The sequence below is a fragment of the Zonotrichia albicollis genome, chromosome 19 (assembly GCF_047830755.1).
Source record: "Zonotrichia albicollis isolate bZonAlb1 chromosome 19, bZonAlb1.hap1, whole genome shotgun sequence".
Lineage (NCBI taxonomy): Eukaryota > Metazoa > Chordata > Aves > Passeriformes > Passerellidae > Zonotrichia > Zonotrichia albicollis.
Window position 1 is genome coordinate 10,179,147 of NC_133837.1, and position 17,150 is coordinate 10,196,296.

At 46.1% G+C, this 17,150-nt stretch overlaps 2 protein-coding genes and 1 non-coding gene across 12 annotated transcripts in view; 2 read left to right on the forward strand and 1 right to left on the reverse strand.

Annotated features, from left to right (window-relative positions):
- Positions 1-178: 178 nt before the first annotated feature.
- On the forward strand, positions 179-251 carry TRNAR-CCG (transfer RNA arginine (anticodon CCG)). Its single transcript has one exon. It is a non-coding gene; the product is annotated as a tRNA-Arg (tRNA).
- A 1,545-nt stretch (positions 252-1,796) lies between these two features.
- C19H17orf58 (chromosome 19 C17orf58 homolog) lies at positions 1,797-8,233 on the forward strand. Of its 2 annotated transcripts, none has more exons than XM_074554905.1 (5): positions 1,797-2,005; positions 3,803-4,372; positions 4,788-4,868; positions 6,358-6,552; positions 7,189-8,233. In XM_074554905.1, exons 1-5 carry the CDS (start codon positions 1,954-1,956, stop codon positions 7,374-7,376), a joined length of 1,086 nt encoding a protein of 361 aa, XP_074411006.1. In that variant the 5' UTR covers positions 1,797-1,953; the 3' UTR covers positions 7,377-8,233. The 2 variants fall into 2 exon arrangements, with proteins under 2 accessions (XP_074411006.1, XP_074411007.1); XM_074554906.1 differs by having other exon boundaries at positions 1,801-2,005; positions 6,361-6,552.
- Positions 8,234-12,134: 3,901 nt separating this feature from the next.
- Positions 12,135-17,150, reverse strand: part of BPTF (bromodomain PHD finger transcription factor) — a 55,168-nt gene continuing 50,152 nt past the window's right edge. For all 9 annotated transcript variants that reach the window (XM_074554885.1, XM_074554882.1, XM_074554883.1 and 6 more), the window contains 3 exons: positions 16,429-16,513; positions 14,520-14,706; positions 12,135-13,046 (listed from right to left, as the gene is read on the reverse strand). In XM_074554885.1, coding sequence (XP_074410986.1) covers positions 13,010-13,046; positions 14,520-14,706; positions 16,429-16,513 — 309 coding nt within the window. In that variant the 3' untranslated portion in view covers positions 12,135-13,009. The remainder of the gene's footprint in view (positions 13,047-14,519; positions 14,707-16,428; positions 16,514-17,150) is intronic.

Consider the following 17,150-nt stretch of genomic DNA (forward strand, 5'->3'; position numbering starts at 1 on the left):
GAGGCACGGGCGGGGCCGTGGGGGGCGGGGCCTACGGGCACCGCGGCCAATGGTGTGCGAGGAGGGAGGGGCGGGGCCGGCCCGCCTCCAGCAGGGAGAATGTGACAGCCCGTGGGGGCGGAGCCAGGTATGGCCGGGCGGGGCTCTTACTAGGCGGCGCGCGCAGACAGCGCTGGGTGACCCAGTGGCCTAATGGATAAGGCATCAGCCTCCGGAGCTGGGGATTGTGGGTTCGAGTCCCATCTGGGTCGTGCGATGTCTGTTTTGTGGCGCGGCCGCGGGGCCGCCCCGTGCTCGGCATCCCCGACTCTTTTACCCGCAGCTGCCCTGGGTCCCAGCCCCTGCTCTGCCCGGGTGCTGAGTCCTGCCTGGGGCCGCGGGGATCGTGCGAGTGGGTCCCGCTCCCCTCCCGGGGCTCCGGCACAGTTGCAGCCGGGAATGTGACCACGGCGATTTCGGTGCCTGCTTTGCCCATCACCACGGGGAAAGCTTTTCCATCTCTCCTGCTTGAGCATCCCTGTTGCAATTCTGGAGTGCTCCAAACACCACTACTGTGCTCTTAATGGAGGTCCTGCCCAGGTAAAGAGTCTGGGGAAACAGTGCAGACACATGAATGAGGGTGGAATTGCACCACCAGCTAATTCAACAGAAAAATCCTTGGCATACAGGTCTGTGGGATGTTCATGTGTTGGTATATCCATCCATCATCCATCCATCACCATCCATCTCCCTCCCCCAGCTGGAGGTACCTGCTGCTCATCAAAGCAATGGAGGAGCCCTCCTCTCCCTCATCCTCGGTTTACATTCCTATTCCTGTAATAGCTATCTTGGGATAGTTCTGGAATTAAAAATGTTTCAAATAACAGAGGAAAACAAGGATGAGTAAGTGCTGCAGTAGAAATGTAACTCCTTGAGTAATAGATGTGGTGAAATGTCATTTCTTTTCAACACTACTCTGGTGAATTTTCTTTATCTTCACCCATGGCTGCTGGAGACAAAGCCCTGAGCTTTTGGGAATCCTATTGAAATGCTTAATTAAGGCAGGACAAAACAAACTGCTTAAACTAAGCAACACTGAATCCCATGCCACAGACATTGCTGAGGGTGAAATGTCTGCCCATTGCAGACATTTTCTGTCAAGGGTGGGTTTCAGGAGCCTTTCAGTGCCTTTATGGAGTTTTAAATTGTTGATTGTCCCTTAAAGTCATGAGCAGCTTCCACAGCACCCGGCAGCAGCTGGTGAGTTAAACTGTCACAATGGAAATCTTGTGTAGCAATAAGGTCACTTAGAAATAAGCCTTCTTAACTCAGTAATCCAAATCAGGGTTGGCTTGGTGTGTGAAAATTTGCAGAGTCCTTCATGATGGCAAAGAGAGATTTAAAAATAAAGCTGTGTGGGATCAGCAGAGCTTTCCCTTGGACTAGGCACTCACTACTGCATTTTTCAGCCTGAAAAGAATCACAGAAACTGGTTCCTGAAAGTAAGAGAGGAGATTAGCAGCTGTATCACTGGAGGTGGCCAGAAATCCCCAGATATGTTCCATTGTCATGCACATCCCTTACAGCCCCTGTGTGCCAGGGCTCTGGTGTATTCCAGCGCCTCCCAGTTCCCCCCAGAGCACAGCTCTCCATAGCCAGCCTTGTTCCCTATGACTTTTCCCTACAGAGTGCCAGAGGAGGGCAAGGCTCTCCCCAAAATAAAAATGTGCTGCAGAACCACAAGTGGCTGTGCTATCCCCAGGACACAGGTGATGCAGCCAGGGGGTTGCTCCCCTTGGGAAGGAGCACATTCCTCCAGGCAGGGCTGGTGGAGGCAGCAGCTTGGTCCTGCTCCAGTGGGTTGTCCAGCCTGTGATTCCCGTTTCCCCTCAGGCTGCCTCTCATTAGCATGGATCGGGGGAAGGGCATAAAAGGCTCCAGCTCATTTTGAGTCTGGAAAAACTTCACTTCAAAATGACAACCCAAGTGTTCTGGCTCCTCTGCTTTGCCATTAGATCATCTTCTGGTAAGTCTGTTACCTCTGCAGCGGGGCTGGGGCACGTCTGAGGCTGAGGACATTCCTACAAACCCGGGCAGCCTGCAGCCTCTGCAGCAAGCAAGGGCTTGAGAAAGAAACATTTCAACGTGTTTGTGGGATGGGAATGTAGATTGCAATATTTAATTTGCCAGCATTGGGAAGAATTAAGAGCACCTGGCAGAAGCAGGCAGGGAGCTGGTGCTCCTCTGTCCCGCCAGCCACCACTGGCAGGTGAAGTTGAATTTGCTTCTGCATCTGGGATTTGTATGTGACCTTTCTCTTTTAGTCCCCTTCACCCGTAACTCCAGGTGTCTGACTGGCTTTAACATGTTCAGTGTGCCCAGTGTATCTGCAGCAAGCTGTCCTGAATGGATTTATTTGGGTTTCAGTTCCTCACTGACAGAACAGAAATAGCATTTACATCTGTTCCACTGAGATTTGGTTATGTTGCAGTCATATTTCTTAGGTTGTAACAACTAGACAGGAATATGTTGTTAGAGGATGAGGAACCTCAAGGTCCTGAACAGATTGAGCAGAGAAAAATGAACTATTTCTTGATACAATCTGTGACTGAGAAGGCGTGATAAAGTGGTAGAAGAGTTTTATTTACACACCCAAGTCTGAGGCACCTGTTCAGAGGGCACAGCTTCACACTGAACCATCTCCAAACCCCCCTTGCCTGCTGCTTTCGGCAGCTTGGACCTCTTCCACCCCTCTCTCCATGGACATTCTTTAGACTTTACGTGTGGCCAGCCCAAATATCAGGGAATCTTTCCCATGACAGCAGCTGGTGAGAGCACACAGGGGGAGAAGTGGCAAGGTCAGCAGTTGAGTCAGTTACAGGAGATAAACCAGGACGTTGTTCATCTGTGTGTGTCAAATCTCTCTTTTCACACAAGGAGCTGGGATCAGCCTCCTACACAGGATAACCAGGGCCGTGAGCACCACAGAGGCTGTGTGTGGGTGAGCTGTGTGAAAACTCTGCTGGCTCGCTCCAAGCCTGCAGGGAAGGTCTAAAGGAAAAGGAAAATAGACTGCCAGGGGAAATTTCTCTCCTGCCTGGCTAAACATTTTGCTTGTTTTTCTTTGTGAGGTTCAAAGGATCAAGGTGAAGGTATAAATGAAATTGTGGGTGATTGCCCAGCTTGTGTGAACAGTGCCATTAAGTTATTTTTCCCCTGGATTTCCAGACACTTCCTCCCTTTCTCAAATGTCCTCTCAAATTAAGCAAAGCTGTGAAATAATTGTTACTAGCAGCACTAGCTTAATCACTGCTACTATGTGCTCGAGTCAGAGATCCAAAACTGTGTATAAAAAACCTTTCCAGTAGCATCCAAAGCTGCTGAAGAGTCTGGATGACATTGTCAACAGGCATCCCATGGATGGGAAAACCAAAGAGTTCTGCTGTCATGGTCTCTTAAACAAGCATCCCAAATGGCAACGTGAACCTTGTTTCCTCAGATGCTCCCTGGAGATTCAGGGGTTTGAGAAAATGGTTTGTTTTTAATTTGCAACAATAATAAAGTAAAAATGCAAATCTCCTGTTTTGCTCACACAGCTGCATTCCCTGTACTGGACCTTCAATATCTGAGTAGAGGAACGAGGAGCTGTACTGTGCTTCATCTATTGAGCTATTTATTAGTTTTATATCTTGTTGTTGAAGGCCTCACTTAGAGCCTCAAATCTTCCCTCAAATCTGGATTAGAGCCTCAAAACTTCCCATTCTGAAACACTTGGAATAAAAGACTTAAAACACTGATTTTCCCTCTCTTTTGTTACCCGTAGGATCCCTGCTCTATGCTGAGAAACCCGGCCAGGCTCTGAGCAAAGATGTTTTCAGTGTCGCAGCTGAGGTTCGGGTGAAGGAGCCAGCGCGGGGCACGGGCAGTGCCAGCGGGGATGCCAGGGAAGGGCGGCTCTCGGGAATGCCCCCCGGGCCCCCGGGCATCCCCTCCCTGGCCCCCGACAAGAGGAAACGCGCGGAGCCTTCCCTGGAGAACAGCACAGGGCCGAGGAAGCACCCGGGGCAGCTCGGAGGGCTCCGGGCCCCGGCGGCTGCTCCCGGCCGGGCCAACAGGCCGCACCCGGAGCGGGCCGGGCAGAAAAAAACATTTTCTGCCAACAGTCTGGGGGCCCTGCGAGCCCCTCCCCGCCCTAAGGCACTGCTGGAAACACATCCTTTCCCGGACTTTGGAATGGGGGAGCCCAGCGATCCTGACACGCTGCACCACTTCAACCGAGCGGGGAAGGGAATGGCCTACAAAGAGCCCGACCCATCCGGGAGGATCCTCAAGGCCTCGTGGGTCACGAACCGCTGGGAGCCCAGCCCGAGGCACCGGGGCGAGCTGGAGACAGGTGAGGGACGGGCTGGGGACAGGTGAGGGACAGGCTGCCCACAGCAGGACAGGCTGCCCAAAACTACCCACAATGGGACAGGGTGTCCAGTGAGGGACAGGCTGCCCAGAGAGGGACAGGCTGCACAGAAAGGGACAGGTTGCCCAAAGCTGCCCAAAGTGGAACAGGCTGCATGGAGTGGGACAGGCTGCCCACAGCAGGCTGCCCAAAACTACCCACAACGGGACAGGGTGTCCGGTGAGGGACAGGCTGCCCAAAGCTGCCCACAGCAGGACAGGCTGCCCAGAGCGGGACTGGCTGCCCAGGGCTGCCCACAGTGGGACAGGCTGCCCAGGGCTGCCCAAAGCTGGGGCACAGTGCAGGGACAGATCCCCCAAGGGCCCTGGCTGTCCCTCAGGCTGTGCTCCTCTTGCAGACGGTGACAAGGAGAAGCTGTGTCAGAGCGAGTGCAGGAAGGAGCGGGATGAAGGGGAGGCTTTCTGTGCCAGCGAGTTCGGTAGGTGCTGTCCCCCTCAACCCACAGGGACAGAGCACCTTCTGTCCACTTGTCACTGATATTGCACTGCTACTTTTAAAATACTGTGATTAAGATATGGTAAGTATGTTCAGTAATTACCAAGTATTCAAAAAGATTTCACAGCTCTTCACAGACATTCTTACATTACCCTTTCTCTACCTTGGGCTAGTACTGCCCTTTTTTCTGTTTCCTCTGGAGGAACAGTGTCCTTGGGACTGGTCAATGGAACTGAAAAGACCAATTGTTTTAGTTACTCTCAGATTAAATATTGCAGCTGGGTTATTGATCTCTTACCATTTAGAGCAAGTTTGATTTTGGAGATTGAAGTTTGAAATTAAAATAAAATAGTGAACCAAACAGAAAGAAGGTGTGATCCTCTCCCTAGAGAGGATTCTTCTTGAAGTTCCTTAGGATTCAGTGTCTTTAGTCCTTGTGCACACATTGATGTAACTAAAGGTGGCAGGAAACAGCCTGGTATTTTTGTAGACTTTGTTTAAGGACAAACATTTTCTGACTGAAACCCTGCCTTGTGCTTACAGAGTTGTGAAACAGATACCAACTTTTTCTCACAGTATTTTAAGAGATAAGGAAAATACAAGCCCAGTGGTAACAGATGTTTCCATTTGTAGAACATAAACACGTTGGGAGACATCTGTTTTCTCTAAATGGAGAAGTCAGGAAGTGCTTTCTACAAATGCTGTCCTGCTTTGGTTTTTACCACTCTCACACATTCCTGTCCAACATGGGCTTCACAGCCACCCGACCTCTGTGTGTTAGCCCGTAACAAACAGCTCTGCTCCTAAATTGAAAGGACAGGTGGGAAAAAGTCTGAGCAGCAGACAAGCCAAGGTTCCAGAGCAGCCATCAGAGAGAGTTTTTCCTTTATTTATATTTATTGTGGAGAAAAAAGAATAAATGGCTGAATCAGAGCTGTCCCCCTGAGGCAGGTGTAACACCAGGTGCAGTAGCCCCACTCACACAGAGCTGCTTTCCCAGCCCTGCACTCAGCACTTACCAGAGCCAGAAACTGGGAGAACAGCATGAAATGATTGTCTGAGCTCCCAACACAACCTGCTTGTGCCCCTGTCTCTTGGTATGACAAAGGCCTTTTATTTCAAAAGCCAAAGTGTTTAATTACCAGCTTGGCTTTGTACTTCATTGGGAAATTTTAAATTTGAATATTTTACTTTGTTAAGTAAATTTACCCACTTTTTATATATCAGGATAGGAAATGGTACCAAATCCATTGCTTTCTTTCCTAAGAAACATCTCAAACCTGTAAAGGAGCAAAACTTCAGGCAATGACCTCACCAAATGTAATTATTTGAAGCAATTCCTGCTGCCCACTCCCGAGCCAAGGGATTCCTGCTGACACTTCCTTTACAGCATTTCAAATTACAGCCTTCACACATGCCCTGAAAACTGCCATGATATAAAATCTGATCCTCTTTTCCCCTCTCCCTTAAAGCAGCAGTGAATGGAATTGTTTATAACCTGGAGAGCCTGGGCCATGGGGTGCAGTGGGTCACCCTGCTGGTGGACACTGATGGACTGTACAGGATGAGCCGCCTCTATGTCACCCCTGACGCCGCCTTCTTCCGAGTTCACATCCTGCTTGTGGATACTTTGAACTGCAGCAAACCATGCCCAGACTTTAAACTTGGTAAATCATTCCAGCTAAATCCATTCTGCTATTCCTCTGCATGCACTGCAATCTCAGTCTGCCCTACTTTAATAGGCTTAGCCTGGGTTGTTGGGAAAATTTGGAAGAAAAGTATTTACTCAAAGTACTCAAAGTTTATCAGTGCAGACTGCTTTCTTGTAACTGGATTGGAGGTCAGGTGTTGCTGCACCCCCTAAGCACCCCCAGGCTTTTCCATTCCCACTGCCCCATGCAAGGGACACCTGTGCAGCTTCTTTGTACCTGTCCTAGACAGCCCTGGCTGATGATGGCAACAATACAGGGGGGAAAGGGAACTACGGGGAGAACAGAGGACATCTAAACTACTTAATATTCACACAATAGTTATCCCTTAACTGTGAGAGCCAACCACCTCATTATCCATCTTTTGAGTGCAAGTTTATCAAATGCCAGCATTTGTCCCAAGAGTAAATCATAATTTCCATGCCAGCCCCACCCCCAGGTCCCAGCGGAGCTCAGGGTGCCGCAGTGGAAGCTCCGTGCCCAGGATGTTTCCGTAGACACAACTTCGTGTCTGTTCGCACCCCTGGTGCCTCGGAGTGACCCCCGCTGGCTCCCTGAGGCTCAGCTCCCGTTTGCTCCGTCCCTGTGTTGCAGGCAGCCGCTACATCGTCATGGGGCACATCCACCACAAGCGCCGCCAGGTGCCCCCCGAGCTGCTGCCGGCCCTGAGGGGGAGGCTGCGGCCCGGGGACGGCTGGCTCGGCAGCGGCAGCGGCTTCGTGAGGAGATTCAACAGGAAAAGGGATCTCAGGGTGAGGGCAGCGCGCTCCAGGTGTCCCTGAGGCTCCGTCCGGGAGGGGGGAGCAGCGGGATCCGCCCTCGGAGCGCCCCCGGCCGCGGGCAGCGCTCCCGCCTGGAGCCTCGGCAAACACCGGGGGCCTCGGGCAGGCCCCCCCCGGCCAGGCTCGGCGCAGAGTTCGCTCCAGGGAATGTGAACCGGCCGGGAATTTGCTCCAGCTGCTTGCAGAGCCACGGGTTATTGTTGCTTCCCCTGCTGCAGAGTGCCCCGAATAATCTGTAGTAACTGTAATGCAAAATTCTGGCAGTTTCGTGCTCGGTACACAACAACTGCACTTTGAACCCTTCACCTTGAACACATTAGATGATACCACAGCTTTATCTACACAGGATGTTCACTGTGCTTTCACAGTTCTGCCTAATGCACTTGATTTCAGAGAAACCAACACCACTGAGTACCATTTGTATTATTTTTGTCTCCTCAACCATGTCCACGGTATTTCTGAAAATTACACCACTCTTCCAGCAGAGCTGGATGTTCACACAAAGCATAGAGTGTAATAATTTGAGTATATGAACACTGACTGAAAGCAAATCAAGAACTGCAAATGCCCAGTTGCATTTACAAGTGATGGTGCAGGGAATGCAAAATGAGCATTCATTTTGTGCACACACTGGGTGTGCCAGGGCACTTTGTCCCAGAGCTGTGCTGAATGCCATTCCCCAGGAGAAATATTGCCAAGCTTGTACTTGCACAAGAGCAAAGTTACTTTTAAAATCAAACAGACAATATTTTATTACCTTTAGTGTGCTGAAATTGAGATGTTTGTTGTTCCCAGTCAGTATTCACAAATAATAAGTCTGTAAAAGAAACTAATAAAATGCTCATGAGGTTCTGCTTTCACTGTCTCCTGGGTTCTGGAAGACCCAAAAATCTTATGTAATGATATTGCACAGAGGCATCTCCTTGTGTGACAAGTTGGCTGAGGATTTGATACATATTTCTATTAAGAAATGTAAAAAATTGAGTACAGCTTAAACCCCCACATACTCAGCAATATGATGTGAGCTGCCACAGGAAGCAGTGGCTTCTCCAGAAGCATTTTCTGTTTTGAAACAAGGTAGTTCTGACACCCTGCACTTGTCGCACACCTCTGCAGCTGCATTTGGTGTCACTGGAAAGGCACAGAGCAGGGGATGGGATGGGCTATGCTGCATCAAGTATTTCTTGATATGGAGCCAAATACCAAGAGCAAACATCCCCTATTTGGGACCCAAAAGGCTCTTACTGGATAGAAATTTACTCACAGCATGAGTCTACCTAAAAAATACCATGTCTCACTTTTGGTATGTGAAAGACTTTGCATGGAGCACAGCATGGATGGATGGAATTTTCCTGAGAAAATCTGAGGGGGTTTTGTTTTGGCAGAAGAACTGTTCTGGCAGTGAATCAAAGCTCTGGAGTGACTGGGAGGACAGAAGGAGGAAGGGTTACATGTGCATCTCGAGTTTCTTTGTTTCTATTTTCAGGGAAGTCCGGGGCTAAGCAGCAGCTCCTCCAGGCATCCCCCAGAGCTGAGCCCCTTTCCCGTTATCCTGCTGCAGCCCAGGGAGGTGTGGGCACAAACCCAGCCTGTGCCTGCCTGGGGAGGGACAAACACAGAGTAAGGACATCCCAAAGCAGAGTTCAGTGCCCACAACTGACACAAAACACTGGGATACAGATGTTGCTCTGGGAGCCTGAAAAGTGATTTACCACATGATCTCCTCCTGCGTTACTACCAAGTCCTCTTACCTTTCCCTTCTCGACTGGAAAATTCCTCCTTAAAATGTTCCCAAGCAGCTGAGGAACAAATCCCTGTGTGCCACAGCCCCACTGAGACAGGGCTGGAGCACAGCAGGACTGTTGTCACCAGGCTCCTCGCATCCTAAACACAACAACAATTCCAGATTGAGAGGATTTCCAGTCTTGCACTTGCTATTCCAAACCCCTCCCAGCAATAACCACACTGGGAATGGGATGGCACTCACACTCAACAGCTGCCATGGTAATTCTGGTACCTCACAGTCAGTAATTTTCTTTCCAGCAGGATAAGTATGGAAAATTCTGTTGCCACCACACAGAAATCTGGGTGTAAGGGAATAACTGTTCTCACCCTGTCTGTCCAGGATAAAGTCCTCAAGGCTTTTGGGTAAGCCCAACTTCTTACTGTACTTTAAATCTCCCATTATTTTCTGCATGAACCAAGCTGAGACTGAGGATAACTGCTTCAAATTTGAAGAGACAGAAAAGGAAAATCAAGTTGGCACAGCTCACATTATCAATATCTCACAACATATGACCATTTCAAAACAACTGTTGCAATAATTTATAAAATACAAAGAAGACAAGGAGTGAGCAGAGATCACAAATCTTATGAACTTTATGCTTGATGGCAGGTGGGGATTAATTACAAGTGATTTATTTTCTGTAACAGCATTTAACTATAAAACATCACCACTAGCAAATCCAGAGAAGTACCTTGACCTGCCCAATGGACACTGAACACACTGAAACAGGCTCTCATGGAATCACAGAATGGCTTGGGTTGGGTGATTAATCAGCAGCATTAATTTGCATGGATGGATTATTTCCCTAATCAACCTGATCCACAGTTACATATGATCTGGCAAAGCCAAGACCTATATCCAAGAACATGATCAATGTTTCATTAGAAACACCACCAAATCCATGTCAAACACATTACTTTATTTGTCTAGGATGATGTGTCCTATAAGGTACAAAAAAGTACTCTTCATTTTGCCACAATTTGTTAAAAACAGCAATCTATTGCCTACAGGTAGGAAAGGTTTCAACCATGTCAATATGGAGTTAGGTATGAATAAATAGTACAGAAATGCTGAGAAGTTGGGATGAGATGCAGGATATGCCCCAGTGCTGGTAAAGGTGAGATTTCTCCTTGTCCCATTAAAACACAATGCTTACAATATGCAGCATTTTTTTAAAACTTCAAAGGACAACATAACCTAAATGCAACTACTCTTCTTTGACTTTCAGAAGCATAAATGGATTATTGTTTTCACACTGAACAATTAGTAATTTTCACAGATTGGTTAAATGACAACATTTGTATGTACAAAAACACACGGGTTTTTAGTAGAGAAAATCCCCCCAGAAGAACCTGAACACCTGAGCTGGAAGTGTAAGAAAGGGTGGTCAGTAGCAACATCTTTTTTAAGAAAAATAACAGAAGAGGTTCTTGCATAGCAAGGTGTGAGGTTAAACCCAAAAGGAGCTTATCCATAAATCAGGTAAATCCCAAACCACTGGAGAACAGAAGTTGACTGTGAGTTAGTGCAAAAGCTGCTCAGGTGGGTGAGGAGCTGCAGAGAAACCAGGCTGGGAGCTACAGACAGGGACCAGAGCAAGTCAGTCACACACAGGGAAGGAAAAGCCTCCTCATCTGCAGCTGGCATCTTCTTGGGCTGCACTTCACCCTCAGGGCAGCCCAGGAGCCCCAGGGACACAATGACAGGGGGTGCTCCACATTCCCAGAGCACCTGGCAAAGGTCACTGAGCTCCAGTGGGCAGGAAAACCTCACCAACAGCTCCTTCCTTGGCCCAGCTGGACAGTCAGGGCAGGAAAACCTCACCAACAGCTCCTGCCCTGGCCCAGCTGGACAGTCAGGGCAGGAAAACCTCACCAACAGCTCCTGCCCTGGTCCAGCTGGACAGTCAGGGCTGGAACCACAAACTGTTCCTGCCCTGGCCCAGCTGGACAGTCAGGGCAGGAAAACCTCACCAACAGCTCCTGCCCTGGTCCAGCTGGACAGTCAGGGCTGGAACCACAAACTGTTCCTGCCCTGGCCCAGCTGGACAGTCAGGGCAGGAAAACCTCACCAACAGCTCCTGCCCTGGTCCAGCTGGACAGTCAGGGCTGGAACCACAAACTGTTCCTGCCCTGGCCCAGCTGGACAGTCAGGGCAGGAAAACCTCACCAACAGCTCCTGCCCTGGCCCAGCTGGACAGTGCTTCAGGCATCCTTTGGGAATGTCTGATGGGGATAACAGAGCTGGAACCATAAACATCTGCCGCCCTGGCCCAGCTGGACAGTCCTTCAGGCATCCTTTGGGAATGTCTGACAGGATAACACGGCTGGAACCACAAACATCTCCTGCCCTGTCTCACCTGGACAGTCAGGGCTGGAACACAAACAGCTCCTGCCCTGTCCCTCCTGGACAGTCCTTCAGACACCTTGTGGGAATGTCTGACAGGATAACAGAGCTGGAACCACAAACAGCTCCTGCCCTGTCTCACCTGGACAGTCAGGGCTGGAACACAAACAGCTCCTGCCCTGGCCCAGCTGCACAGTCCTTCAGACACCTTGTAGGAATGTCTGACAGGATAACAGGGCTGGAACCACAAACATCTCCTGCCCTGGCCCAGCTGGACATTCCTTCAGGCATCCTTTGGGAATGTCTGACAGGATAACAGGGCTGGAACCACAAACAGCTCCTGCCCTGTCTCACCTGGACAGTCAGGGCTGGAACCACAAACAGCTCCTGCCCTGTCCCTCCTGGACAATCCTTCAGACACCTTGTGGGAATGTCTGATGGGGATAACAAGACTGGAACCACCAACAGCTCCTGCCCTGTCCCTCCTGGACAGTCCTTCAGGCCCCTGGAATGTCTGATGGGGTTGGATCCCACTCCTTGGCCATCCCACCCCTGCTCCTGGCAATCCCTGCACAGATCCCCACAGTGTCTCCCACACGTGGCAGCGCACACTCAAACACACCTACTGCTGTGGGGAGAACAATGATCTCCATTTATTTTGTTTCATATACATCCATATTTTGAATTTTAATACAAAAGAAAAAAAAAATTAGAATCTGACAAATGTTTACAAACAAGATACCTTCAAATAGATTTTACTCAGTTCAGTCTGGTGCAGAGTAAATGACAAATTGTACTGTTTGTTATATTCAAGGCAACAGAGTCTGTAGTCCATGACCACTCAGCCCAAATTTTATGCAAGCTTGTTTTTATCTACCATGAATGATAAACTCCTTGTTGATTCCCAGTCCTGTGTGTGTGCACATGTGTACATAGCAGCTCCTTTCATAGAAAGAAAAGACATCTAGAGGTCTTCTTGTACTTTTACCTACAGGAATCATGTTAAGATACAGAATGGATTACATGGAACCAGGGCTGGATTTTATAAGAAAAAATAATTAGCTGACAAATGAGGGCAGCAATAAAAAAGCGTCTTTTTTGCAACAATAAATAAATACAGTCAAAGTTTTCTGTGTGGACTTTAAACCAGCTTCTTCACTGAAGAACAGACGTGGCATTTCCATGGAGTTAAACGTGACCCCATTTACTGTATCTTTTTTCTTGCTCTCTTTCTCTCTCTCCTTCAACAAAACAAAGTTTTCCTGCTTCTGCCACAATAGTACAACAATTTGATCTTGACAAGAAAGTGGTGCTGCTGATTTTTATTTCTTTGTCCTTTGGACAAAATAAGCCAAGAATATAATTTGACTGTTGTGACCAATAAAAACGCAGTTTACATCGAGTCTTGTCAGGATAACCTGACTAAAAACATCTGGCTCCTTAATTAAAAATTGTCAGACAACCAGGTCCTTGCTCGTGTGTTTGGTTAACACGCTGAACTCTAAGAAGCTGTAGACTGCAGTTTGTTGTTATGGGACCTGCAGAATACAGAAAAAAGTGAAGAATTAAGAACCCTTCAGTTTGGAGAACACAGTTGCTGCAAGGTGTAGCCAAAAATAAATCACAATAAGGGAATTACCACCATGTTGCTTTCATTTATTTTTTTTCCCCCTTCAGAAAAAATAATAAATCTTGCTCTGAATTTTAAGCCCATTTTCTCCTCCAGAATAAAAATATTTCAGTACTTGGAAAATGCAGTGTGTCACTGGGATATTCCAAAATGCCTGAAATCAGTTTTACTCACATATTTACATAATAGTAGTCCCTCAAAAGGAAAGAAAAAAGACATTTTTAGTTTTTAATATTTATAATAAGGTCTACTTTACTTAAATTTATTCAATAAGTCTTTGGATTAACTTAATAGGAAAAAACTGAACAGGCATGTTAAAATCACATTTTTCTAAGCAGAGTTCAGCAAAACTCCTCTTTGAATTCACAGTTTTATTAATGACTTAAACTAAAACAATAAAATACAAGGTTTCCACGATGAATTTTTCATTTTTCTCAATACAGTATTTGAGGAAAGGAACAAGTTTTTTGTTAATACAATTATGTTCAGCAGTGTGACTGCTGGCAACAGAAACAACATTTACTTTTTATACAAATGGTCTGGATTTTTAGGGCAGTTTAATGTCATTGGATTGTACAATAAAAGAAAGTGACCCCAACATCCAGTTCTGATTCCAGTTAAAAAGTTCAGACTAAAGATATCACAATCTGCAAGAAAAGAAAGAAGATGGATGGTATAAATGAAAAATAAGAACAAAAAGATGCAGCAGTGAAATCAGGGGCGAGCTCAGGGACCCAGCTCATGGCAGTGACACAAACATGGGTTGAAAACTACCTGACAAAAATCATTATTACAGTATTGAACTGGAAAGAAAAATGGATATTCTTTTGTGGGAATGTCTATGTAAGGGAAACACTCTATATCAGCCCTTCTTCAGTAAAAAAAAAAAAAAATTAAAAGCTTAATTTTGAAAGGTAAATTTTGCATTATGTTCCATTTTCCATACCCTACTTTAAAGCTTACTAGGTGGTAAATTAGAAAGAGGAGAGAAGGAGTAACACTGAAATATTTTAATTTTTTCACTGGATTATGAACTTCACAGCAGGATTGTCTCTTACTAATATGAAAAGTATTTACTGCAGAGTAGAACATCAGCACAACTCAGGCACAACATTTGTCCTGATCAGAAATTATTAATTTTTCTGCAGCAATGAGTTGAAGCATCACTCAAATTTCACAAATTCATGATACCACCCAAAATTTTAACAGTTCCTTTTGAATAAACATTCCAAAGTAACCTTCATGAAATCATATTTAAGCCTTAATTTTGAACAAATTTTCCAGGAAAGCACATGGAGGAGCAAATCCCTGTGCAAATACAAGATAAACTTAGAAAGGAGATTTCAGCACAACACCTGTGGGTAGGAACACTCCAGCTTACCTGCTTGCCTTAAATCCTTTTAGTTTCTGTACAAAGAAAGACTCGAGAACTTCTGCACACTGGTAGAAAGGGGAGTCACTGGGATTGTAGTAACGGCAGTTATCAAAAATTTTGGTCATGTCTGCCACAAACTCCGTCACCTTTTTGTAGTAACGTTTCAGGATTCTTTCTTCCATGGTAGCAAGGTCTTGAAAGAAACCAAAGATTATTTCAATGAGAGACTTTCATCCTAAACAGAAATCTATATTGTCAAGACTGTGGGAAACAAGGCATTATCCAGGTTAGAGGATTTTCCAGGAGTTCTGGTTGTGACTGGTGACAGCAGCAGCTCTCCCTCAGCCCAGACCCTTGGGTGTGGATATGTTGTGTGCAGTTAAATTCAATAAAATGCAAGAATAACCAGGGAAAACCTTTGCAAGGAGCTCCCACTTCTTCTGAAGAAATCAAGGGAAAAGGTCAGACAATGAGGATCCAGGTACCCTGGACATGGAACAGCCACCACCTACTGATTATTCTTTGCATTTCTGCCTTGCTTTGAACGAGCTATCAATTCTCATGGGCATGTGCACATTACACATGGCACAAATGAAAGATTTCAAGAGCAGGGTCATGCAAAATGCCAGAGCTCTCATCCTTACTGACCAGACACATTAAGGAAACAGAAATGGTGATGTGAGTAGTAATTGTCACATTCTAATGCAAATATCAATTAAAAACAAAACCTGTCAAATATAAATACAGCCGAGTAAGTGTCTAGTGGTACTTTAGCCAGAAAAACAACTATCTGCCCTTGGAAAATGCCTTGAGGTGCTTATTTTGAAATGCCAGTGATGCCAGAACCTGTGCAAACAACTGCAGATAGATCTGCATTATCTGGTGTATTTTACTCAGATTTACTTGTACTACAAATGTCTTCTCCCCCTATTTAAGTCAGAAAGGGCTAAATGCACTTTTGTTTGCTCCATACTGTTATTTGAGCTTTCCTTATAAATTTTAACCCATCTATCATGGAATAAGAGTTGTTCAGCATTGTCATAACAGCACAGCCCAAAACTTTGGAACAGGAAAAGGACACAATTCCTAAACAAAATATTATTTTCAGTCAAAATACCAAAACATGTTTGCCAAGATATAAACTGAACTTTCCTATTTCTAGGATGAGTAAGGAGTAGGTGAGAAAGCCCCAATGACACACTGGCTCTCATTTAGAGACCTGGAAAGGCATTGGTTCAATACTGTAAGGAAAGAAATAACATTCCCAACACCACTTCTGTCAGGAGGTGGATTTTCCTAGGAGGTTTCACATGCAAGTGCTTATCCAGTTTTAACTGGTGAGCTCTAAGAAGATCAAATTAAAGCACTGGAATGCTGCAGCATCTCCCCTTCCACTCTGCCCACATTCACAACATCTGAATCCTTTTTTTCCCTGCAGCTTTAAGGACAATTTACACATAATACAAAATTTACTATACTATGAAGTCAGATGAAGATAATTTTGAACTTCATCTTAGGGTGCTTGTCACACTTCCATAGCATCACCTCCTCCTCAGCCTCTGGAGTGCACATCTCAACCTTTGGAGGAGGAGTTCAGTACAAAGACAGAAAAAAATATTCCTCTTTGAATACAGAAATTTAAAATCATGAATTCTCTCCTATTGCTGCACTGACTTCCACATTCATCCTTAGGACTGCAGCATTTAGGGTGGAGGAGTCACCCTGGGAGCAGATAAAACAGCCCTCAGAACTCCTGAATGTACCAGTGAGAATCACAGGGTTTCACCTGCCTAACCTGGGTATTTTGCAAAATATAGCCGGAGGTGGTCAGCAGGAAATTAATTATAATTAAATTAATGACTTCTTATTCCAAAGGCCAAACCCCCTCACTGAGGCTGCTCTCACCAACACTTACCCATTGGTTCTTTGATGACACCATAATAATCTGGGGCATCGTTGGGATCTACTGGCTCTAGGAATGGCCATGCCATCTTGTGAGCCTGGCAGGGAAACAGGAGACAATGAAAACATGCAATTAGGTTAAATCAGGCACTACTAATAGGTAAATATTTTCATCCTTTTATCTGTTGGGGTCTGGAGTTGAATTTCAGGAAGAAGTGCAGCATTCTATGAAAAGGAACCAGTTCTCATCTGATGATTGGGTAAAGTTTTAAATGTCAGTGACCCAGCAGTTGGGCTTCAAAACAGGAAACTGAAATTCAGACATAACAGGATGCTGTGCTGAACAGGCTGCATGGAAAAGTATGGCATGAATTTACTGAGAGTGCTTCCAAGTACCCTGAAATTAATACACTTTTATAAATGTATGTAAAATACAGGATAATGCAAAATATTACTTACAGGATTTCTGTTATCATAATTTTAAGAATTTTACCAGAATTCTTAAAAATTCCTTATAGTTGTAGCAGAAAAGCCTATTTGGGAGTGACAGATAAACCAGAAATATCAGACAGTGTACATCATTCTTATTGTGAGGATGCCATCAGTTACATGCTGATAATGATCCCTGTGAGAACACTTCTGAAATCTCAATTAAAGTAAGGAAGTGTGGATCACAATCCACAGAAAACTGATCTGAGAACAGAACATTGCACCTTCCATACCCTGTGCAGGTGG

What these genes read in the sequence shown, in the direction of transcription:
- C19H17orf58 (XM_074554905.1), top strand. Translation starts at nt 1,954, where the DNA reads ATGACAACCCAAGTGTTCTGGCTCCTCTGCTTTGCCATTAGATCATCT. An exon ending in TTTCTGTGCCAGCGAGTTCG is followed by an intron (nt 4,869 to 6,357) that starts GTAGGTGCTGTC and finishes TCTCCCTTAAAG; the next exon opens with CAGCAGTGAATGGAATTGTT. An exon ending in ATGCCCAGACTTTAAACTTG is followed by an intron (nt 6,553 to 7,188) that starts GTAAATCATTCC and finishes CCTGTGTTGCAG; the next exon opens with GCAGCCGCTACATCGTCATG.